This window comes from Cheilinus undulatus, linkage group 1, assembly GCF_018320785.1.
Source record: "Cheilinus undulatus linkage group 1, ASM1832078v1, whole genome shotgun sequence".
In the NCBI taxonomy this organism is placed as follows: domain Eukaryota; kingdom Metazoa; phylum Chordata; class Actinopteri; order Labriformes; family Labridae; genus Cheilinus; species Cheilinus undulatus.
The window spans coordinates 49,995,415-50,021,016 of NC_054865.1; the positions used below are offsets into that span (position 1 = coordinate 49,995,415).

Sequence of the window (25,602 nt, forward strand, 5' to 3'; positions counted from 1 at the left end):
TGAGCTGGATTAAATAATCAATTTTGGACCCTTGTGACCATTTTAAAGGTTCAAGGATCTCTATTGTTACATGTAGCTAAACAAGCTGTTGTAATTGATTATAACAGCCCGTATATATACAATTATAACTGATTAATTAATTCTTATGTCTTTTTGTAAACTTGGCTTCATATATCATATATAAATGTGTTACTGTTGTTGTATGTGCTTAATATTAAATGTCATGTCATAAATGTGCAGCTCTCTCTAGACATGTAGACTCACTTCCAGTCTCTGGATATGAAATACTGTAGCTCCAACAGTCTGTGTTCACAGTCCTCCACCATCTTCTCTGTGTACAGGTGCTCCATCAGACACGACAGGATCCTAAACACACAAAAACATTTTAAATGATACCCCGAATGTAAAACAACGATCACATTGTCGACTTCCCCGCTCCTTCCCCATCTCAACTTTTGAGTCAGCCTCTCTTTCTCTCTCACACTTGAAGTACACCACTTACACCAATTTGGCCCAAGGAATTCACAGAAGTGTCTTTTAGAACACAGGTGACTGTGGAAAAGGTGAAAACTGGTAAGAACCACTCAACAGTCACAGAGTTACTCTAATTACCATTCACAGTCACAGAGTCAGATCATAGACCTTTAATTTAACATGCACCTTAGCACAGATTAATGTAATTTATCCTGTACCGTCTCTTACGGCTCTACTGTAACTCCAATACTGTAAGAAAGCTCACACAAAAATGCCTCACCCCTTATGCATGTTTGCATTAATCAGTGTAAACTATCTTAGATTATTTTATCCACCCTATGTTAATTTGCTGACTTGCTTGTATATTTAAGACCTCTGATCATGTCTAGTTTGCATTCTTGCACCCTTTGCACATCTTGCAACCATACTAACTATGTGATCATAGTTCCTGTAACACTGTGATAATAAAACTGGGTTTTAAAGCGTAAAGCTCTGGTGTTGAAGCCTTTTCAGTTTAAAGGGATTTACAGAGAAAATCCAATTAACTTAAAAGAAAAAACTCTGACAAAATGTGTTCTTTTTCTTTTGGGGGATAAACTAGTCATAACATCCTAACAAGATTGTTGAGAGAAATGTATTCTGGGGCAATATACTAAATTATCAAACAAAAGCTGTAACCACCGAAGGCATAATTATGTATTATGAATGAGCGTGTGCACATCTGTGTCTGTGTGCTTACATTGGGTCTCCGTTGCGGATGTGTTTGCAGGCAGTCTGGATGACGGACTCACACGCTTCATTCAGCGCTCGGTCTATTCGGTAGTCTGCTCCAGGGTCAGCAGACTGGATCAAAGTCTGCAGCTACAGTGGAAACAGAGATTATACAAATATTAACATAGGAACCCCTGAGTGTTTTTTTATAAAATGCATTTTCCTAAACACATTTTATTACGCTTTTTATGCCACATGAATATTTACAGCCTCCTGGTACACAGCAGGCTGGAGAAAATGTTAAAATAATCACCTCTTTATAAGTAAGAGGGAATGTGTTGGGAATCAGGACTTGGTCTGAATCAAATCCTGACCCCCAGAATCAGAGTCAAATCGAATTCTGAGATATCTAAAATGAAAAATCTGCTCTAGACAAACATGAGGAAATGTAGAAGTACTTTTTGGCATTGTTGACTCTGCTCTTGTAGAAACATATTTCTACTTAATAAAATATTAACCATCAGCAGTAAAATGGACCACTGACAGCTTGAAAACTGAATGATTTATGTAAAGTGTTTTCAGATTTACTCAGAATACAATTGAACATGAATTATTTATTTTTCAAAAATGGGAGATACCACAAAGTCTGTGTTTCGACGTCAAGACTTATAAAATAAAAAAGAGAGACACACAACAGTAAAACTTGTTTGATAAATAAAATGAATAATTACAGCGCTCTGGCAGACGCTGTCAACGGCCGTGCTGCGGTCTCCTCGCCCGATCCTCATCAGGCAGTGGAGCGTACGACCTTTGCGGTGCAGACCGGAGCAGTGAGCCTCGATCTCTGTCCGACAGTGCAGCACGATCTCTGGACTGAGAGAGAAATCCTCCATCAGCATCCGCCTGTAGTCCAACATCTCGCCCTGACACTCTCCGCTGACAGTACGGCCTGGAGAGCACAAGAGCAGACTGCTACTGAAGATGTTCAGCACTGACAATACAGGGAGGGAAGGCTATTTTAATGAGTATTTGGCTTTTTTTCACCACTTTGTTGTTGCAGGGGGGCTCTACAGTCTTTAGACCTGATCTAGGTGAATCTGCAATCCCAAATAACTGTGATCTTAGTAGGATTTCTGATTTATACTAACATAAAACAGGCTTAAAACTACATTTACTTTCATCTGATAAAAGCACAAGACTGTCCTGTAATTCAGGTCACTGTTGTTAATCTGAGGGTAATGATTACTTACAACTGGATGCACTCTACATCTATGTCTGAGTCCCTCCATTAAACTACTGAGTTGCACTTTCATGATTTAGGGCATGATTTGGTATCCTGTGGCGGTCCAGAGCTGCGTACGGCTCTTCTGCCCACTCCAGCCCATCAAAGCAACAAAAATTAATTCAGTACAGATAAAGCCTTTTTCAAAATTTAAAACCTTCATTTGAACAAAATTATCCTTCTTTGGTAATGTTAAAGGTCGGATAATTTACCTTTTTAAAACAAGTTTATTTTGGTCTCAGAGATCCCCAAAACATGCCTGCGGAATCTGTTACTGAAAACACTCGGATGTCGGATTTTTGCATTGGGGGGGGGGGGTTCTGAAATTGAAATAGGCAGAAAAAGGGGTAAGGGGGGTCAAAAGTGACGAAAACATGACGAAGTTGCAGAAAAATGGGTGAAAAGAGGCATGAATGGATGAAAATTGGCAGAAATTAGATAAAAGTGGCAAAACTGGGTTAAAAGAAGCAAAAGATTTTTTATGATGTTTTTAATGATACACTCTATTTACATGTGATGTGACTTTATTGTGATGATCGATGAGCTGGTGATGAAAGACAAATTCCTGATAATTTGGACAATAAAGTATTATCTTAAAAGAGGCAGGAAAGAGTGGTCAAAAGGTGTTAAAACGTGGCAAAAATGGGTAAAAGTGTCCAAAAGTGACAAAAGTAGCCATAAAAAGAGGTTAAAAGTAGCTCAAAATAAATTTTTCAGTGTTATCCAATGAAAGCTTGACAGCACCAAATGAGGTAGATGTTTAATAGGAATCCAGTTCCATTGCTACACATGACTGGAGTGTTGACTTCTTAGGCTGTGTACCTTCCTTGTAAGGCTCTAATGTGTTTTATGGCTCTAGACAGATTTTTTGAAGGGGACAAAAATGGCTCTTGCAGGAGAAAAGGTCCTTCCCTGTCATTTAGGAAATAAAGCTAATTTCTTTCCCAACTCACCTCGGTGCACTGCAGCCTCCAGACACAGCAGCAGGTAGGACAGTCGGGCCTCGCGGGCCCTCGGCAGATTGGTGTCCAGACTGCAGCGCTGCTTCCTCAGGTCCAGCTTACAGGCTTTAGCTAGAGAGTAACTGACTCTGTAGTCCTGAGAGATCAGCTTCTGACGGGTGGTCAGAGCGTCACGGCACTGTGGAGGCGGAGAAGCTTTAGTAACCAAACAAATCTGAACTAATGCCCTCCGAGCCTTTAACAGGGGTGAGATTTAGTCTCTCTTACCTTTTCTGACATCGCTTCTTCAAACTTGTGATTGAACAAACATTTGTAGACTTTTCCTTCACCTGCCTGAGTCTGTGGAAGAGCAGAAGAGATGACAAAGTCTGTGATAATAGCATAAAACCAAAGGGTGTCTTATTTTGATCCATAGTTTAACTGTTTAGCAACAGAATAAAGATGTAATATATATTTATTACTAGAAATATGTCAAAAATCAGGAAAGTATTTCAAAGGATTTCTAACAAAATAAAGTGTTTTTTTTTATTAACAACATTTTCTGATGACTTTCTGCACATACTACAGGTATCTGTATTTGTTTTTTAAAATAGAATGATTGTTAGTAAGGAAAATAAGAATTATACACCATGCATTCTTTGATTCTTTGATCATTTATGTCTTCACTAACAGCCAGACAACTGTGAAGACTTGGTGAGGAAGTTGTGGTACCACTTCTCTCCTTTTCATGTAAATTAGGACTGAAAAAAGCCAGTGAATAACACTGTCTCTGAACCCCACAAGAAAATAATTTCAACATGAATTAAAAGTATAAATATGTTTTTTAATTTATTTGTGAGCATCTGAAGTCCTGCAGAAAAAGTGCTGTCTCCATACATTCTGACAGAATCTCTCCCTGTCGTCTCGGCAGGAGAAGTAAAGGTGCCGGTCGAGGTGAAAGTCATCTGATGACAGCTCTGCTACCCGCAGGATTGCCCTCTGACACTCTTCTTTGATTGGATGAACTTGATCTTTTTGCTCCGCCTCCCTCACTAATGCTTTCTCCAGACAGGCGATCACTTCGCCCTGGGAGTGGACGTCCTGAGGAGAGGAAGCAGATGATAGAAGATGAGGGAATGAGTGACAAGAGGGGTTTCATTCCAAATGCATCCCAAAACAATTGCACCATTTCTCAGAAACTCGGCAAAAGATTGTAGTCAACAAATCAAGCAGCAGGTGCACTACGCTAGAAAAAATGCTGCACTGTAGCGTCCACTTATGGCAATGGAAAGTAAAGAAGAGATCCAGAAAATAAAGGAATTTATGCGTAGAAATGACTGTGGACTATATTTTTTAAAGTCCTTTTGCCTTTAATAAGTAAGACAACTAAAGAGAGACAGGAAATATGGGGAAGAGAGTGGGGGACAGCATGTACCAAACAGGACCAGGACCAAAAGCTATCCTTCAAAAAGTGCATTGAAGATTCTAGCCTCTGTATATTTCTTTTTTCACTTATTTATTTTCATGTATTGCTTTTTTCAAAGAATAAAGAGTGTCTACATTTGAGGAAGACGTGTTGCAAGTGTTGTAAAAACCACAGAGTATCCTGATCTTAATACCAGTCAAACTTATACTGATTATGAGTTTTGCCACATCAAGTAGAGAATATACTGTCAGAACAGAAAGAGACACAGTTAGCTCTCTGTAAACAACATCAGAACTTGTCACACCATTAAATGGAGCAAGTAAATTGTTGTCAACCAGCAAGTAGAAGACAACTGTATCAGGATTTGGTGGGATCATTTCATTCAGTCTTTTACGAAATACTTTGAGGTTCAAACTTGTAGCTTGCCCAAGCTTTGTAAGCTCAACTGTTATCTTCTATTTTCATTAAGAATCTAGGAATGTGGCGTTATCTTTCCTTTGCTTTAAAACAGATTAAAGAGAAAATATTTTGTATTCTTGTGTGTGCATCAATGACAAGCTCCATTCAGGTATGAGTTCACTGTGGGGGAAGCTTATAAAAAAATTAGAAAAAAAAAAAAATGCTGTATGCTTTAGGGGCATCGTCCTGTCTTGATAGAAAATAAATGAATATTCTCCTAAGCTGTAGTCCTGTTGCAGACCAAATAAGATTCCTATTCTTTTCCACATTCATTTTACCCTCTACCTTTAAAAGCCTTTCAGGGCCTGCAGCTGAGAAGCATCCCCACAGCATGATACCTCCACCAATGTGCCTTCTAAAATTTACAGCCTCTCACTGGTAAAAATAAGACTTTCTTTTTTAGACTTTTTGAGGATCCACGGGAACTCTGTACTACCCACTGTCTTATCTAAGTAAAGGCATAAAAGCCAAAAGATAAACTGTCTTTGCCCAAAACTTCAGTAAACTGTAAAGCCATAAATTAAAGTTAACAGTAAGGAGTAAAGGCGACAGTGAATCACCTGTGAGACGCATTCTCACCTTCAGTCCCACGTTGATGCTGCCACAGCGCAGGTTGTTGATGTCGTCTTTACATTTGTCCATGAAGCCACAGATCAGTCGGTAGTCGCTGAACACGATGCTGGTCATCTTGGTGATGTACTGGTTACACTGGTACTCACTGATGTTGCCACGGTGATCCACCAAGCAGGACACCAGGTAGCCCCGCCCTCTTTCTTCTTCATTACACTCCTTTATCTGAAAAAATCAAACACATGGTTAACTGGAGGAAGACAACCATGTGACTGCTCTGTAGAAACTGGCATTTCAGTCAGGAACACTCGTCATACATTTCACCATTTACCAAATGTAATCACAGTTTGACTTGGCGGGAAGGCTCTGCTCTAACGATGCTCCCTGGCTCAGTCAAGCTGCATGACTGACTTTCCAGGGAGCGCATAGAAATCTCCTTATGGCTAGAATTAGTTCAAAAGCTATTAATACATAGTACAATCTCTATATGAGGGTGCAACAAGCTTTATGCTATAAAGGAGGAGGCTAGGGTGGAGGAGGTTAGGTATTCCAGCAGGAATTGGGATCAGCTGGCTGTCGGCAGATCATGGCTGGGTGTATGACTACCATGTTCTCCATGAACTAACACTGAGCTTCACTTATCTAAGTGATTTTTAATAGATAGTCTTTTTAGACAAATTATTAAAGTCTAATGTGCAAATAGCTGAGTAAACATGGGAAAGATCAGAGTTATATGTGTTAAACCGTGGTGAACCAACCCAGACCACCTGTGGAAACAGACCATCAGGATGGGTTGTGTGACATAGTCCAGGCATTAGATGGAGGCTTTTTAAATTCCTGTCTGCTTCTGTTCCTCTGTGGTTCTCTTTTTTAACTTTTTTTGCCTGAATATTTCACTACTTTTGGGATACAAAAATGGCAACAGAATTAAGAATGTTTTAAATCTTGCACTTTCAACACTTGGCATGGTCCCAGGGGCATAGCTAGGGATTTTGGGCCCCCAGAAAGAATATTTCACAGGCACCCCCTTAAACGGCTAGCCAAGCATCGAATGTTGCGTCATTTTTACAAATATCAATGCATTTTAATGTACTTTTGAACAATAATTTCCCAATTTCTTAGAAATATTTTAATTATGGTTAAATCAACTTTACTTGCATTATTTTGCAGCGCTGGACAACATTTGGACATTTTTAAGGGAGGAGCAGGGGCCCCCCAGTATTGTTTTTCACTCTATTTGATACAAATTCCAGTCTGTTGAGTGACTCATTTAGTCGCTTTTGATTCAATGACACTTATTACTAAGAAAAAATAAATGAAAACACACTTTTCATTGCAGGCTTCTCAAGAGCCCCTCCCTACTGTGGGCCCAGGTAATCAGCCCCCCCCCCCCCCCCCGCAATGCCCATGCATGGTCCTAAACAACTCCAAACATGGCCTTTTTGGTAGTGTTTCACTATGCATCCCCATCTGGAGTTCTCCAATTCTGCATGATGCCGATGTCAACATCCAGAGGGCAGTCAGTATGATTTTTTTTCTTTTTAAATACTTAAAGCTCAAATGTCGAGATTTGGACCCTGACTGGTCAACAACACTACTAAACACCCATGCACAGGTTTTCAGCAGATAAAGTCTGGGGGTTAAGTTATTCTCTAATCAACAACATGGGACGTTAATTTGTGAAGTTTGTCCTGTAGCCAAAGCCCAGTGCTCCTGTTCCAGATACAACTATGAGTCATTCACTGAGCTGAATCTTTATTTAGTCCTTTATGTAAATGAGTGCTGAAAATACCACTGTTTTATTGACGCATGTGAAAACGTTTTAAAATCCAGACGGGAAGCTGTCCCTGAGCCTCCTGTGGCGCACACTGACCTCAGCGATGGTGCTCTTGCAGACCTCTGTGGCAACCGACTCAAACTTTGGGTCCGTGGTCAGGTTTAGTTTATAATTCCAGAGCAGCTGACGGAGAAAGGAAACAAACAATAAATATACTTAATTTTACTCATATGCATTACAGCTTTACATGGAAACTGGTATCAAGAGGCCAAAGAAAAGGAGTTAAACATACATATTTGAGATAACTGAGGGAAGGTACTGAAAAAACATCAAGATCAAACACAAAAACAGCTCTACATTTAAGCAGAAAAACAGTGGAATACGTAAAGTACATAAATAGTGCAGTGGTTCTCAACTAGTGGGTCAGAGCATATGTGGATAAACAATAGAACTACTTATCATAATGTATCATATTTATTTATATTTTTAGCAGAGAAATAAGTCACAGATGGGGCAACTATGTTTAATGAAAGAGAACAACTTGCTGCCCTGAAACAATGACCTTTTCTCATCGTTGAAGAACAGACATCCTCAAGACTTTGCCTCAGTAAAATGTCAGTCCCTGACTGTCCTTCTTTTCCTCTCTTAACACAGCCCTGCAGCCAGAAGTGACATGACATGCCTGCCAGTGCATTACCTTCATTAACATCAGGGCTGGATCCAGGCTTTTTCACAAGGCAACCCAACCAGGGCCCAGACTTAAGCCCACTGTCTCCACTAATCTGATCTACTTCTTACATTAAAGTGTCTTAAACACATTAGGCCGTAGCTCTATTTTAAATTGTATAAAGTAGCCTAAATGTACTTTTACTGTATGAGCTAACTTTTATAATAAATGTCTTGAGAGTGTGTGTCCCTTTCCACCTGCAGCATCACTGTCTGTGTGAAGATGCTCTAAAAGTGATAAAAGAACTCCTTTTAATGATGTCAGGCTAATTTGGCAAAATTATGTCTGTGCGTATATCCTCTTGTGCCATGGCAAGACACAGCTGGCACTGTGGTATGCTCTTCTCTAGGCAAACCGTTAAATGTGCGCCAGTGGCTGTAATGTGAACCAAGATGTGAGTTAAAAAAAAAACTCTTTAACTCTTCTTTCTAGGTTTGGTTCAGTGGCAAGAAAACTTTAAAGTTTATCAATAACCCTATGTCCTGCAGCAGACACAATCAAAACCATCTAAGGTTTTTAATAACGTTTTAATTTAAGTGTATTTTTATGTGAAGTGTGGATAATATTTATCGGTGCTTGGTGGATGTTTTAGGTGCTGAAGTGGTCAAAGGTTCCATTGAAGTGAAACTGCAGCTGGACAGAGTTTGCCACTGAAGCAAAACGAAAAATAAATAACAATAAAGGCCCATCGTCATCTGTTTACAAGCACACACAACATTCCTTCACTCTCAGATCTGTTTGATAATAGTTGTTTATCATTTCCCATATCAAATAAGAAGATGAAGGAAGAGAGAGGAAAGGAGCGCACATAAGTATCACAGACAGAGAGGAAAAAGAGAGGAACTTCATTTGCTCCTCCGTCCTGATGTAGTTCAGTATTCTTCATTAGTGTAAGAACAATTCTTTAACTGTAATTGCTATTACTTTTAGACCTGCAGGTGCTTGCAGGTGTGCACCGATAAGTGCCTGCATAATGTGGTTCTTGAACACCTGGCAGTAATAACGTTTACCCCAGTAAAATTCAGGCAGGGTATGTCAGTATTAAAACATGAATACCGCCCAATCCTGGTTCTGAGCCAAGACCAGATGAAAACCACTTACACATAGGTCTGTAGTCAACCGAGGAAAAATTTAGTCGGCTAAAATTACACCCACACACCGACCAACCAATGGGGGATGGTAAAAATAAAAGTACATTATCTCTAAATCAATTTAATCCATTACAGGTTCCTCATTGCTCCTTGCTGCATGCTTCCGCTGTTTCTTACTCCCACTGAGTCTCCACCCAGGGGGCTCACGGGACTGTCTGACCATCAAGATAACAAGATTTTAGTCAGATGAGAGCTCATCCAACAACCAATCGCCCAACTGACTGGGTGGTGTCAGCCCTACTACTTTAATATATTTATGACTAAATCTTCTAGTGCAGGGGTCATCAACTATATTTGTACAAGGGCCGGCTTTATTCTTAGCACACATTTTGGGGGCCAGACTTTCAGAGGAAGTAATATGAGCATTTTGGTCTGATTAACAAATTATTGTCAAAATATTGTTAATTTCTTTGAAATTTAGCCTTTAGCACTGAGGTCGCCCGTACTGCAACCTGCCACAAGGGGGCGACTGAGATATTTTTGCCACATTATTCTAGTGCTGTTTGGCTGCCCATCCCTAGGTTTGATGCTAATGTGCTGTGTTTTGATTAATGGAAATCTAAGTGGGAAACAAGTCTTTGGTGCTGATTCTTGTGCATGGATATTGCACTCTTGCAGACCCCAACGTGGAAAGTAGATGCAGAAAAGGGCAGCTTTAGTCAAGAATAAGTGATTCACTGCTCCCTCTGCCTGGAATGATTTACAAAAACAGCTGAAACTCAATGAACTGATCTCATTGGGCTAGGGCTGGGTATTGTTAAGAACCTCACGATTCAATTTGATTTCGATTCTTTAGGTATTGATTCTATTCAATATTGATTTAAATGCTTCAATTTCGATTCAGTAAGAAGTAGAAATACACAAATAACCTGTTGACAATTTTTTAATAACTATTTTCATGCCCATGTGAACATATGTGGTAGGTCACCTCACATTTTTTAGCAATAAAACAAATTTGAAATAAAAATTTGAACAATAATTACTTATTTGTGCATATGGAGTACAAAAGCAAAAAACATGACAGTTCTGTATAAACACTGAAAAAGTAAAGTGCATGTAAACTTAATATATTAATATTTCTGTCCTCTTGGAAACTGTGATAAACCTCACATAACATGGTTATGGTTGGTTGTTGTTTGGTTGAGTGCGGCCTCCGTCCATACAATGCGAATCACATGCACAGCAACCCCCACTGGCCAGGAGGTGAATCGATTCAGAGGATTTGCTGAATCGCTATTGAATTGGGGAAGGAAGCATTGCGATGCATCGCTTAATCGATATTTTTACCCACCCCTACATTGGACACTATTAAGAGAAAGCTGAAAGACTTGGAAGCAGACACATCTGGATGCAAATGCTTTGATTAATCCTGGCTGATTCTGGTAAATAGCTGCTGCTTATATTCTTGTGTTTTTTTGCATATGGACTACATATCTTGGTATTATGTTGTATGGCTGTTTTTATGTATGTCTGAAACTCTGTTCACTGCTGCTGTCTTGGCCAGGACACTCTTGAAAAAGAGATTTTTAATCTCAATGAGGTTTTCTCCTGGTTAAATAAAGGTAAAAAACAAAAGAAAATTGTATGTGTTAATCATAAATCATGCACTAACGACTGATACTTGGATTTTTATAAACAAATCAAACTTCTGGGGGCCAGGCACAAAGCTGTGAGGGGCCTGATGTGGCCCTCAGGCCTCCATTTGATGTCCAGTGCTCTAGTGTATATATTTTATCTTCTATATTATGTAAAGTAAGGCTATCAAACAGTGTAATCTTTTAAAATCACAATTAATTGTTAGATTTGGGTAGTTAATCATGACTGATCACATTTTGAATTTCACATTATTCAATTATTTTGCATTTTAAAACACACATTAAAAGTCCCTATTTACAATGTAAAGCAATAGTTCCTCATTTTTTTGTAAATATTTGAGCACAAACAGCTATTCAAACATGCAATAAAGAACCACAAAAGCAATAAACTAGGCTGAATATTGTCATTTAATCTTGTTGTGTGTACCTATCATGTCTCGATTGCATGCTGCTTCAGTATTTGTCACCATGTGATTGCGGGCTAGATGATCACCTCATCAAATCTACCATAAACTCTGCAGAAAGTCTGCAGAAAGAGCGTCATTTACCACTGAACATCCACATGTGAACCCTCATGGTCTTGATGATTCCACATTGAAACAGCACTGAGCATGGACACACGTCACTGGAACTTGTCTGTGAGTCTGTGAGAGTGGAGTTTAGGATTCGGTCTCTTTTGAATATTATGGAAATGACTGATTAGCATTAGCTGAGGATTAAGAAAGCCTGAACCATACAGGGACCTGCAGGTCAGGATATCTCTGCCTCAGCTGCAGTCTTTTAATCATGACTTTTAAAAGTCCCAGAGTTCAGTGGATGACCTTTCCTTCAAGTCCAGCGCTGACAGATCAGCTCATAGTGTCCCTTAAACTGACAATAAGTCACTCTGGATGTCATTTAATTCAGAGTAAACTTCCCAAACGTCTCGTTTATCTTTAAATTCTCCTCTCTCCTTCTGTCTTAATTATTTATGTGTCTATTGTCTTCGTGCCAGTGAGGCTGCAGCTGCAGCAGCCACAGATAAGAGCTTCTGGCAGCCTGACCGCCCAGAAAATAACACCACAACAAAACAAGTGTGAGGGAGAGTGTTTGTGTGACATAGTAATTACAGCCAAAGCTTTCCTGCGGTGTAATAAAGACTGTCCAAGTGGTCGATTAACCTCGTGCAATTCATAAAGCTGTCTAACGTTAACTGCTGTGAACTCTGAACGCTGAAGGTTAATCATCCAGCAGACGGAGAAATGAGCTGCAGAGAGCAAACAGACATGCTGGATGTCAGAGAGCCGGGTGGTTAGTAAAGGTCGTCAGGATTGGATTTTATGTGGGCTGAGGATTTTTGAAAGCTGGTTTTACTTTTGGGAGTGGAGGTAACGACAAGTAAAAGATAGCATTTGTTTTGTTTGGTATCTTTTAGACACATATGTTAGGAATATTAGAAGGACAAGTTTAATAATAAAGTTTTAGTGGTTCTTATAGAAACATATTTGAGATGGAAAGAGAAAAAGGCTTTTTCATAGTTATGTATACAAGAAAATTGTCAATAAAATCAATTAAAACTCACTGATTGTGATGTTTACTAATGCTTGGAGGAAAATTTTAAACTCTTGGTCTATAAAGTGCAAAATCATCAGAGATCCAGACCCCTCAGGTTGTCTGGGACAGGTGCGCTTTCAGCCAGGGCGTCCTGCAGGTGTTGGCTACCAGTAACAACACCAAACAGCTGCTCAATTACAGCCTGATACTTTTTCCTGTTGCTGACTGAATGCAATAGTGTGACCAGTTTCCTGGTTCGACACCGTGACTAAGTGTAGTTTTATTTAAAATAAAGTAAGATTAAAATGTGGGCAATTAAAAGAGAGTGATTGAATACTTCCAAGCTTACCATTGTAACTAAGAATGCCGACATGTTAACTCTTGTTTTTAGCGCTAAGGTTCAGCTGAGACTGTATATTCTACCTTCATTTGTTCACAAATTCATATAAAACTGTGACTTGGCTTGATAATAGAGAAAAAATGGTTCACTAAAGATTTGAAATTCCTCCTAAAGAGGACACGAATGCATAAAACCCTGTTTTATAACAATCCATGCAGCTGTACTAGATTAACCTTTATCTTTTAGAAAACTAAACCCGGTAAAAAAAAAGAAAGGATCAGTGCTAGTGTGTGATAAAAACTACCAAATGTTCATGTGTCTGTTTGTGAGGGATTACTTACATGGTTGCAGTCAGGAGCAATCTCAGTGTCCTGCAAGAAGACAAAAAAGAATCAGTCAGGTTTTCTGAACAATCACTGTGCTAATAGTAAATGGAAGTATATTTACTACACAAGACATTTGTTTACAGACATAATCAGGAGAAGGGAGGGCTGGGACACATGGATCAACAATCCTATCTCTGGATTTTTAGTTGAATGGTGATACACAAGATACAGATAAGGACAAATTATTAGCACCCCACAAAAGTTTCTTTTTTGAAGTATTTCCCAAGTGCTGTTTATCAAAACAAGGCATTTTTGACATAGCTTTTCCAACATCCTAGTTTTTATTTTGGATGCTCACATTGTTTTATTTTGCAACACAGACACAAAATTTCACAAAACAGGAAAAGGAAATACAAAGTTATCACAGTGTTTCCAAGTGTAAAGAACTGGAGTCAGATGTATAATCAAAAAATTCAAAGATAGCCACACAGTCCAGAACAAGCCTGGCAGAGGTAGGAAGAGAAAGATTTCAAAGACCCTGAAAAGAAAACTAGCGAGGGATGTGTCTAAAGACCCTAGAACAACTGCCAAGACACTAGTGAATGACTTTGACAAGTCAGGAATTGTACTCTCAAATAAGACCATCACCAGGGCCCTGCACAGGAATGGACCAAGAAAAACTCCACTTCTGCAAAAGAGACGCCTTCAAGACAGACTGAAGTCTGCTAAGGACAACATGGAGAAAGATTCTGCATACTGGAAGCATGTCCTTTGGTCAGATGAAACTAAACTAGAGCTCTTTGGCCATAGAGACATGGTTGATGTTTGGAGAAAGAAGGCAGAGGCGTATCACCCAAAGAACACCGTCCCTACAGTGAAAAACAGTGGTGGGAGTATTATACTGTGGGGATTCATAAGTACATCTGGAACTGGGAATTTCATAAAGGTGGAATGAATCTTGAAAAAAGAAGGATATGTGGAGATATAGAAAAAAAAACCTCAAGCAGTCAGCAGCAAAACTGGGTCTGGGTTGTCACTTTGTCTTCCAACACGACAACTCAAAACATGTGTCACTTGAATGTCTTGAATCCCGTTGAAAATCTGTGGGGTGAACTGAAGTCCAAGGTTGCCAGAAGACCATCAAATCTGGAGGAGCTTGGGAGATTGGCCAAAGAAGAATGGGCTGGAATTCCTCAGGAGACGAGTCTGAGACTGTTGGAAACTACAAAAAACAACTGCAGGCTGTTATCCATCTAAAAGGAGACACTATTTAGTATTAGCATCAGGGAGACTTCTTATTTAGACCCTAGTAGTTTTGTAGCCTTTACAATGTGTTAGACATCTTTTACACTCTATGCTTTTACATCTTCTTCATGTGTTTTGTTGTGCGTGCTTGTTTGTTGTTTATTAGCCGTTTGCAAACAATAATGAGCGTTACCACCACCTAGATTAGGGTTAGGACACCATAGGGAGGCTGGTATTCGTGACTGCCTGCAGTGAAATGCGATGTCCAAATCGTGATGCTTTGCGATGAGTATAAATACTGATGTACCTGTTCTTTTGCAGTACTGCCTTATCACTGTACTGGTTACCAGTTCACTGTTATCATGGACCTCATTTGTCTGGCATTGCATTACACTGTATTGCATCATGTCGTATCATTTTGTATTACGAACTACCCTGCAATTGCCATCGCTAGAGACATAAATACTGTCCAGACTGAGCTTTTAAATGTCCCTTTAGATGGCATATAAAACAGAAACTGCAGAGGGGAAACAGCTCTAGCATCAAAACATGAGTGATGTGTTTTTCACTAAAGAGCAGCAGTTTAAAAAGAACAAAGCATCAGAAGCTCTTCACCGCCTCTCCCACAACATCCTCGACAATCACAGCGGGAGAAGCTCCTCGTCCTCCTTCACTTCACTCTGCTGTAAAAAGACATGAAAGCGCTGCATGTTAACTCTGCTCTGCCCACGGGAACAAAGACACCAAGAGCCTCCTCCTGACTTTACACTGTCAATTCCTCTTTATGTTTCAACGACAGACGAACAAGTGTAATGAGGAAACGAAGTCTCAGCAACCTCGTCTGTAAAAAAAACCTACCAATTAGCGAGCCTGTGAGTGACTAATGAATGAGGAGATGTTGTATTCACATCAAAGCTTTGAACAAGTCTGATTAAAGTGAGGAGATAACAGAGACGTAATGTTACTCAGCCAGGGGAGGAGTAATGTGACAAGAAAAACCTCAGGGCTAATGTGATACACACAAGACTAAATGTCTGCCTCCGTACACTAGAGCTAACAAAAGCTGTATTGTGGATTTACTGTAACACAGTTGTTACTTGTACTAAAGTTCATGGTGGTCTGCAGCACCAGACTGTACCAACATCCTCTAATCTGTGGAGAAAAGACACTCACATGACTAGATGTAAAGGGATAAATCTGCAGCATGATAATACGCTGTCTAAAGCTTAGTGTTTCAGTTTTGTGTCAGCCATAGTGCTTTGGTATAATTTCAGCAGTCTTATCAACAATCAACGGAAATCACTTACAAATCCACTATCTGTATTGTTAAATCAATGCTCTCTCTCCTGCATGAGACAACCTCTTAATGTTTCAGCCCATGCCCCTCTGATTATGCACCATCAAAAATAGAAAAACTGTGGTTCACTAACTTCTAAACCTTGACCTTGAGCTACAAGACAAAAGGAGTTCTGCTTACTTCAAGTTTTTTGACAACCTCTCGCTCCTCTCCTGCTCCTTTCTCTCATTAAAATTTAGTCAGTGGCTCTGAAAACCAAAGACTGGAAACAGCAGAGCTGTCAAACCAATGGGTGGTATCACAGCTGCTAAGTCGGCTTTTAAATGCAGACTTTGTATTTTGATTCAAAGCATCACCAAGTGACAGAAAACGCCAGAGTGCAGTGAAAGAAATAATCGGTATAATGATGCTGCAGACAGACAGCAGCTCTACAGTCCATTCAGTGAAAACCTCCTGTCTATTAGAGGTGGAAAAGCTGATTACATTTACTCAAATTACTGAGATTGAGTAGGTTTTATGTATATGTTCTTTTTGAAATCAGTACTTTTACTTGTATTTAAGTAAGTTTGAACCAGAGTAACTTTACTTTTGACTAAAATACTCTTGTACTTTTTCCACCTCTGTTGACTACAGTAGCATACAGCCAGAGGGATTTTCCACATTCATCCTACTAAAAATTGGAGTGTTGATATCTTAGGGTTTAATGTTTGGAGTTGATTTTAACACCCAAAATGTAATTTTAACTCCATTCTGAGTTTCAGCGTTTGATTTTTTTGACAGTGTTGATACACTAGTGTTTGTGAGACACATTTGCACCATGAGTGAAATTATCCACTGAGTTCCAGCGTGTGACTTTTAGTGATCCCAAAGGACACTTTAGTGTTGAATTTGACTCTGTATGAGTTTAATTTACACTGCCGATCTTCTTGTGTACTTTATTTAACATAGGTGTCCATGTCATGCTGCTAGATTAAAGGGGACATATTTTGCAAAAATTACTTTTTCAGGCTTTTCAAAAATATGTGCCCCTGGCCTGTCCACAATCCCCCCAAGAATCAGAAAAATTCAAAAATCCTTTCTCCACCTTTCAGAAAATTTGTGCAAAAACAAGCCGTTCTCAGATTTTTCCCTCATCATGTCATGTGGGTAAAAGTTTTGCCATCCTCTCAGCTGCCAGTTGAGAGGAGGATCAGGAGAGCCACATCCATTAAGGCACATCTATTTCCTGAGAGGGGCGGAGTCAGACAGCTCACTAACATTCAAAGCCACAGACACAGAAACGGCTCATTCTGAACAGAGCTGAAACAGAGGGGTTTTAGACATGCAAAAATCCTATACTTGATTGTTTTTTCAGCAACAAACTTCACAAGCATGTTTTGAGGACCTCTGAGACCAATATGAAGTTGTCTTAAAAGGGTAAAATATGTCCCCTTTAAAGTTCATGAGCACCCACTATTCTTAGTAATCAAAATTAACAACTGCATAATTAAAAATATTCTTATACAGTGAAATAAAGATCTTTGTTCTTGCTGTTAAAAGAGATTGTTTTTATATCAACATCAACATCTTATCCCATCATGATAAAAAACACATTTCTACCATCATCAATAAAGTAAAATCAATTTCCTACAAAATGGGAGATAACTTTAGGCCACAACTGCCATAAATTTGTCTTTAATTTGTTGTTTTGTTGTTTCTCTTGTCCCTCTCCTCTTCCTGCTTTTTTCACACCCCAGCCCCCCTTCTAACCCTTTCTAACCTCAGCGCAGCTTCAGCAAAGAACCGTCATCATGAGTCCGGTCTGCTCGACATTCCTGCCCGTTAAGGAAAGGTTTATGTCGCCACTGTTGAGCTGTGGTTAATGTTTGTCTTTATTATAACAGGGTGTATTCTTTATAATAATATTAAAGATTAACGCTGGTCTTTGTCATAATTGACCACAACAGTCGGTCTAAACCCACCCTTGTAAAGTGTCTTGAGATAACTTTGGTGTGAAATGGTGCTGCACAAACACAGATTGATTGATTAATTTATTGATTGAATGTGGCTTCATTTGCAGCAGTTAGCTGGTGGCCGTGAGGCCGTTGATCAGATGTCTGTCGAGTGTCAGATATCAGAGCTCAAGGCAACACAAACAAGAACGGCTGTTCTGTTACCACACGCTGATAAAGTGAAGCTGCACGGCTGGTAGGCTGCACCTCCAGAGAGGAGGAAGATTTATAAGAGTCATTTACGTCTTCAGGAGGCCACAGCTGTTATAAAGTAGAGGAGATGTAATTATCTCTGTGAAGAGGACATTGCTCAGAGCTGCTGGAGGACTGTTTGTGTTTGACATCAGTGTGGAGAGATGGAGGTTTGATGTCAGTTAGGTGTCAGAATAAAAACTGAACTGAACAGAAAGCTAAACACCAATTAATCTGTTGGGTTGTTTGCAGACCTATACATATTCCCAGAATCATATTTGTTTTAAATGATCAAAAACATTTTAATTTTATTTTAAAAATGACCAAAACAAAAAAACTCAGAGAGGATCTCATTTCAAGAGTGTCCTGGCAAAGACAGACAGCAGCATATTTTATAAAGTTAGAAATACAGAGCAGAAGCTCATCAGTCTAAACATATACGACATGTTGCATCTTTCTCTAACACGTTTAGCGTACTTTTCGAATAATTTAAAGAGACAAGCTTCTAAAGACACACAGTTTCATACAGCAGATTTCCAGCTGCAGGAGTAGCACATCTGAAACTTCTTTTACCCATCTCCAGATCAACTTTGGGACTAGACGGTCTCCCAGCGCTTATCACAAAAATAAAATAACACAAGTGAAATGAAAGCGGGTTATATGCCAATGATGAAGTCTACAAGTTGTTAATGAAGGCAAACCACCCCTTTTTCCCAGTGCAGACTGTCCCTTTAGTACTCATCACACCTTGTTCACCTGAAAAGCCAATCAACCAATTATGATCAGCTCAGCTGCAGACCAATTAGGACATTCTTAATTATATATACATATCTTTGTCTTTTGACTTAAATGTCTATTTTAAGCTCATAAAGCTGCATGTTTCTCTCAACCTCTTGTCCAACAACAAACTTGAGATTGCATAAGACTAAACGGAGCAACAAATTCTCACATTTGAGAAGCTGCAACATTAAACATGATGGCACTTATGCATAAAAAATTACTGACACAATCAAACATTTATCAAAGTAGTCAGGCCATAAAACAAATCTGACTGTAGGGGCTGCACCATTAACTCATGACAGTGTTTCACCTCAGGCCCTCCATCCAGATCAGATTCCACACCACAAACTTTAACAGGGAGAGAAAATGGAGGAAAAACCTCCCTGAGGAGCACCAGAGGAGGTTTTTCTCGTCCAGGCGAGCAGACGCACAATAGATGAGTCATGACAGGCGTGTAATTTGTTTGCTTGTTCTTGTTTCTACCAGCTGACGAACACAGTTGAAATCCGGATCCTCGTGTCCCCAGCAGTGATAGAGATGATTTTCTTTAGTTTGGTTTTTGGATGAAAATTTCTACAAAGCTCTTAAGGCCTCACAGTTTTCATTTGTCTTAACTGGTTTGCATCAAATTTAGTGCAGCTCTTTTAATTCTAAATTCTAAACTAAACATTGGTGGCAGAAATCAAATGTGTGTTTGTTAAAACATTTTTAAATTACAGCTTCTTATAATAGTTCAAAAGGGGCATTGTCTTGCTGTGTCTAATGTCCATGCTGCTGAAATGGCAGTTCATCCTTAATGCAAAAAAAAAAAAATCTGACAAATACCAGAATCCATTGCTTTCACAGCTACATGCTTTAGCCAGGTTTTAGTATAATTTTTTCAATGAAAGAAATCTCTTGTACTAGAGGCACTATCTGATGAGGAGACAGGCCCAGGTTATACTTCCACAGAAAACATTCAGAGAACGAATCATGCCTTTTAGACCCTCCTCTGTCTCTGTAGGTTACAACAGACAGTAGCAGAGAACAGACTTCTAATCCTGACAACAAATATTGTTAACTTGATCAAAATATGACTCTCTTTAACTAAAAGTGTGTTCTGGTACTAAAAGAGCACCAGAACACTGACTGACTGCCAGTAATCCTTAGAATATTGTTCACTGACTTGAACAAGCTAACTTTAACACATCATGTGCCATTTAACGAAATTAAAGAACAGATGAGAAACAAAGTCACTGACATTAATCAGCCTGGAGAGGGCTACAGTACAGTTTCTAAGGTTTTGGGACACCAGTACAGTCTGTGAGAGCCATTATCCACAAATCGGAAAAACTTGGAAAAGTGGTGAACCTTCCCAGGAGTGGCCTGCCTACCAAAATTACTCCAAGAGCACATCAACAGCTCAACCAGGAGGTCACAAAAGAACGCAGAACAACATCTAAAGACCCGCGGGCCTAACTCAACTCAGTGAAGATCAGTGTGCATGATCCATAGTAAGAGAATAAGAAAGACACTGGGAAAAAATGGTATGCGTGGGAGAGTTCTAAGACCAAAACCACTGCTGACCAAAAAGAACACAAAAACTTATCTCACATTTAACAAAAACATTTTTATGATCACCAAGACCTTTGGGAAAACATTGTGTGGATTGACAAGATAAATAGAGAACTTTCCGGATAGTGTGCATCCTGTTACATTTAGAGAAACACTATTACAGCATTCCATAAAAAGAATGTCACACCAACAGTTGGACGTGGTGAAGTGTGACCGTCTGGTGCTGCACTGCCGCTTCAGGACCTGGACCACTTACTTGATGGAACCATGAGTTCTGCTCCCTGCCAGAAAATCCTGAAGGAGAATATCTGGCTGTCAATGCCTCAAGGCCAAGCTCACTTGGGTTATGCAGCAGGACAATCCAAAACACACCAGCAAGCCACCTCTGAATGGATTAATCACAAAATGAAGGTTTTGCTGCTAATTTTAAGTTGTGATGCAAGTTTTGAGACATTTTTGTTGACAACACTGCACCTGTAGGCATGAGAGACAAACCTGTTATATCCATCTTTCAAGACACCAAATAAAACGTGCCCTTTGAGTTCTTCAAGTTTACACTTTACTCATTATGTCTGCTTTTCCTGTCTATTTCCTTTCACTGTAAAGCACTCTGCTCTTTAAAGGTGCAATAAACTGGATTATCACTACGTTGTGTGGAGGAAGGAAAAACGGCATGTAAATCACAAAGACCAATGTAAAGAACCAAACAAGATCTGACAGTCTGCACTATGAGGAGTTCTCTGGCTCGTCTCCAAAACCACCAGATTCAATCAGGAGCAGATTTGTTTTCTGTTGATCGATGAATAAACATTTTAACTCGGTATGATTAATGACAAGTCAAATTTAGCAACCAGTAAAAGTCGATAATAAAAGACAGAAAAAGCTGTGCATATGGGTGGAGATCTAACGATGAGAAATAGAACAGGTCTGGGACAAATAGACCAGAAACCATACCTAAAACTTTTTAAACTGATCCACAATGTATACAGGTGCATCTCAAAAAATAAGGACATCATGAAAAAGTTGATTTTTTTTTTTTGTATGATTTAATTCAGAGAGTGAAACTTCTATATTTTCTAGATTTATCTCATACAAAGTTAAATATTTAATGACACTGTTTTAATCTTGATGATTATGGCTTACAGCTAATTAAAATCAAAAATCCACTATCTCAGAGTGTAAGAATATCCTTACACACAGTCCAAAAAGGATTTACAATGCAGAAATGCTGACCTTCTGGAAAATTATGCTCATTTATTAGCTCAGTACTTGGTTGGAGCTCCTTTTAAACAAATTACTGTATCTATGTGACATGGCATGGAGCCAATCAGCCCAGGATGCTCTGATAGCAGCCTTCAGCTCATCTGTATTGTTGAGTCTGGTGTCTCTCATCTTTCTTTTGTCATTTCTCCAGAGATTCTCTACAGGGTTCAGGTCAGACCAGTTGACTGGCCAATCAAACACAGTAACACCATGGCAAGTAAACCAGTTTCTGGTAGTTTTGGCTTCAGGTGGCTGACAGCGTTGACTCTGGACTTGATAAAGACCAGTGGACCAACATCAGCAGATGACATGGCACCTTAAACCATCACTGACTGTGGAAACTGAAAACACTGGACTTCAAGCACCTTGGAATCTGTGCTTCTTTGATCTCCATCCGGACTCTGTGACCTTTTGGATTTGGATTTCTGATTGTGATGAGCTGTATGCCGTAATCATCAAAATTAAAACAAAATAAATACTTGAAATGTTTCCCTTTGTATGAGATTCATCTAGAATATAAGGAAATTTAACTTTCTGAAGCAAAGCACATGAAAAAATAAACTTCTACATGATAAGTTTTTGAGATGCACCGGTTTAACCTGCCACTCATCTGTTACCGTGGTCTGACTGGGACAAAAATCAGTGTCAGTCTTCTTCCTTTAGTAAGAATGGGTTTTAGTAAATGCTACCTTATTTTAAAGCTAATATGAAAACTTCTTGAATGCATTTTTATTGTATTTGCCTTTTACCATGTTTCTTTGTTTGTGGGAAGACCAAAATTGCAATCATGACTACAGTTCCATTAATTGTGCCGCCCTAGAGCTTCCATTTTTGTTGCTGTGGAATCAAACAAGTAACGATAGAGTTTGACTTTTAGTAATAATATTAACATTCTTAAATCAATTAAAATTAATAATATAATAATCCCACATTTCATATAAAAAATTCAAATGAATAATTTTATGGCCAATAGGCATATTATAGCTAACTATTCTTACTGTAAACCATCTTTTTACTAAGAAATAAACCTGACTTCACTTTTACCTCCATAAACACCGACATAAACTACACTACTTACTCTAAGTCTTTACTACGACAGCAGCACCAACAGTACAGGAGCGGTGGGAGCAAAGTTTTTTACCCAAACATAATCACTTCACATGTAGTAATTTAGTAAATATTAAAAATATCAAATAAACAAGAAAGCAGAAATTTCCTCCAAACCTTAGTTTCCTTTTTTTGAGGTTACATTTGAACACATCATGGCGATTTTATATTCACTAATAGTAATTAACTCACCAGACTGTCAGCACGTTGTAAGGATGCACCAATGTTATTATAGTAAACTCAAACTAACTAAAACTTAAATGCAAAAATCATTTTTAAAAAAATAGCGTATACAGGAAGCTATGCAAAAAAGAAATAAACTGTATTCTGTGTGCTTAAAAAAATAACTCAAATGAAATAAAATTAGTGACAAAACTTCCTTACTTTCAGTGTCTGACAGCAGCATTCTGACTGACACGACCTCTATGATGTGTCTCAGGCGTGGTGATTATTTTGGATAAGCTTGCTCAATGCAGAAGTTAATAGGTGTTCTTTTTGCAGTTAAACAATACTCAGTAACTATTTTGTACAGAAGAGATAGCTGCAGGAACATTGATTTATGGAGCTATACTGGAAAGGCATTCAGGTTGTGTGCACACATGAGAGTGAAAAGCATTTACTTTTTACAACACATCTCCAACAATCATCTCTACATTAACCTCTAGTACAGGGGTGTCAAACTCAAGGCCTGGGGGCCAAATCCAGCCGGTGGAAAAGTTAAATCCGGCCCCCAAGATTATATCATATTTCTGTTATAACTGGCCGATCAGTACAAGGTCTGCAGATTTCCTCAAGTATAAAAATGTAAACTTATCTCTGATGATTTAAGATATCCTTGTTAAGTCATATAATCTGTGAAAGTAAGGAGTAAAAATAATTAGATAAAAAGTCAGGAATGTGTTTTGATTTCATATTTTCAATTTTGCATCATACAATTAGGACTCAACTTTTTAGTTCATACACTGAGCATTTCAACTCCTAATTTTGACTTCCTATATAATATCTTGAGCTTTAAGATTCATAATTTTACATTTTAAGTAATATTTTGACATTTTTAACTAATTATTTTGTATTTTATCTGATATTTTCAACTCCTAACTCTGACTTTTTAATCCCATAGTTTGGCCTTTTACACTCACAATTAAAAAATGTGAATCATATTTCAACCTTTAAAACTCATGATTCTGACTTTCTCTCTAATATATTTGTTTAAAAACATCATTTTTCAATTTCATGTTTTGACCTTTTTAAACTTGTTTATTTTTCTGAGATTGTGAGCCTCTAAACTTATCTTTTTAACTTTTTTAATTTAAAAATCATTTATCATCAAGGTTTTTTCTTTTATCATATTTCATAACCAGTGAAACAAGATTGACGGTCTATGGTTAAAAAGGAGACTCTGCTAGACCCTCAGATTAGACCTGAATCCAGAGTACGGCCCCTTCTGTGACTGAGTTTGACACCCCGCTCTAGTATTAAAGTAAATATGTTGGCTCAAAATGCTTTTTCCCATGTCACCAAGCCTGGAGAGTGTAAAATGGCCTGATTTTTTAAATCAAGACACAAACTAGGAGGTTAAGGTATGGTTGTGTTCATATTTCAGTTTTAAATATATATAACTTTAAATAACTGGAAACACTTAGATATATAAATAAGAATGCTTCTTCCAGTCCTCTTACACTGATTTCTTACTTAAGGCAGCATTTCAACCTCAGGGTATAATTTTAGGTAGTTCCGTTTTTCTTTTGCCTTTAAAAAATGCGCAGATAAACACAAATCAATAAGAAAACACGACTTTATGGATATTTTTAGAGCAACTTAGCGATCTTTGACGGTTGTTGGTTGTCAGATCCAAGACAAAATTTCGATTTAAGATATTTTTGAAGCTAGAATTATTTTTAAGATCATTGACCTCCACTTGCATATTCAGCCAGATAATTACTGAGAGTTTTAGACAAAGGACTGACCTAACATTGGTATTTTTACCTGTAATAGTGTGACGGTTGCACGAAAATAGTTTAAATCCCTCACCAATTCCTCACATGTTGTCTTGTGATCCAACATTAGCCGTGTTCTTCTGACAGCCATGAAATCAGGAGGAAAGAGTGGATTTCTTGTGTCTTTTGTGCTGCTCTGGTGTTTTGGGGGACTGATGGAGATGCAGCCCTCCATCAGCTGCTCACCTCTGCATCACACTCTAACCCCGCCGAGCGACACACCCAGCGGACTTCCATCACCTCCAGAGCCCGCTGTGAACCCTTCAGCACGCCCGGTGGCCTCTTACCTCTCTGCGGTCCTGCAAACACTCCAGCACGGCCAGGTTGTTGGTCCAGGTGTGTTTGGGGCAGAGGCGGGTCAGGTCCTCCCGGCAGGCCTCCTCCTCCGACAGCTTCCAACCGGTCGCCCTTCGAGGCTGAGAGGCCCCGGCGGCAGCAGCAGCGGCGGCAGGAGCATCCTTTTGCGGGGGGTCGGCGGCTCTGAGGCCGGGCGGGTTGGGAGGCTCAGCCGGGCCGCTGGCTGCCTTCGAGCCGAGGACGGAGCTGAAACCGCAGAGACTCAGGGACGATAACAGCAGCAGGAGCAGCTGAAAGCGACTGTACGCCGCCATCTTCACACCACTGTCAAGGTAGCCGCGATCATGAAACTGCATCACTTCCGGTCAACGAGTACACAATAAAAGCAACGTTTACAAAAAAACGTGTAGCTTCCGGTAATATATGTAAAGATGGCTATTGTTTACATACCTGTATTAACACTCATGAGTTATTCTAAAACATGCTTAACATCATTAACCCTCGCTCCCTTGTATTTTCAAGCATGGTTGAGGCCAGTATGTCCAGAAAACGGACATGCAGATAAGT

At 39.1% G+C, this 25,602-nt stretch overlaps 1 protein-coding gene across 2 annotated transcripts in view; it reads right to left on the reverse strand.

Moving 5' to 3' along the window:
• Positions 1–25,359, reverse strand: part of LOC121510301 (Golgi apparatus protein 1-like) — a 40,050-nt gene extending 14,691 nt beyond the window's left edge. For both annotated transcript variants that reach the window (XM_041788294.1, XM_041788284.1), the window contains exons 1-10: positions 25,026–25,359; positions 13,328–13,357; positions 7,737–7,823; positions 5,873–6,088; positions 4,306–4,509; positions 3,697–3,768; positions 3,421–3,607; positions 1,917–2,134; positions 1,214–1,335; positions 265–366 (exon numbers count right to left, since the gene is read on the reverse strand). In XM_041788294.1, coding sequence (XP_041644228.1) covers positions 265–366; positions 1,214–1,335; positions 1,917–2,134; positions 3,421–3,607; positions 3,697–3,768; positions 4,306–4,509; positions 5,873–6,088; positions 7,737–7,823; positions 13,328–13,357; positions 25,026–25,349 — 1,562 coding nt within the window. In that variant the 5' untranslated portion in view covers positions 25,350–25,359. The remainder of the gene's footprint in view (positions 1–264; positions 367–1,213; positions 1,336–1,916; positions 2,135–3,420; positions 3,608–3,696; positions 3,769–4,305; positions 4,510–5,872; positions 6,089–7,736; positions 7,824–13,327; positions 13,358–25,025) is intronic.
• Positions 25,360–25,602: the final 243 nt, after the last annotated feature.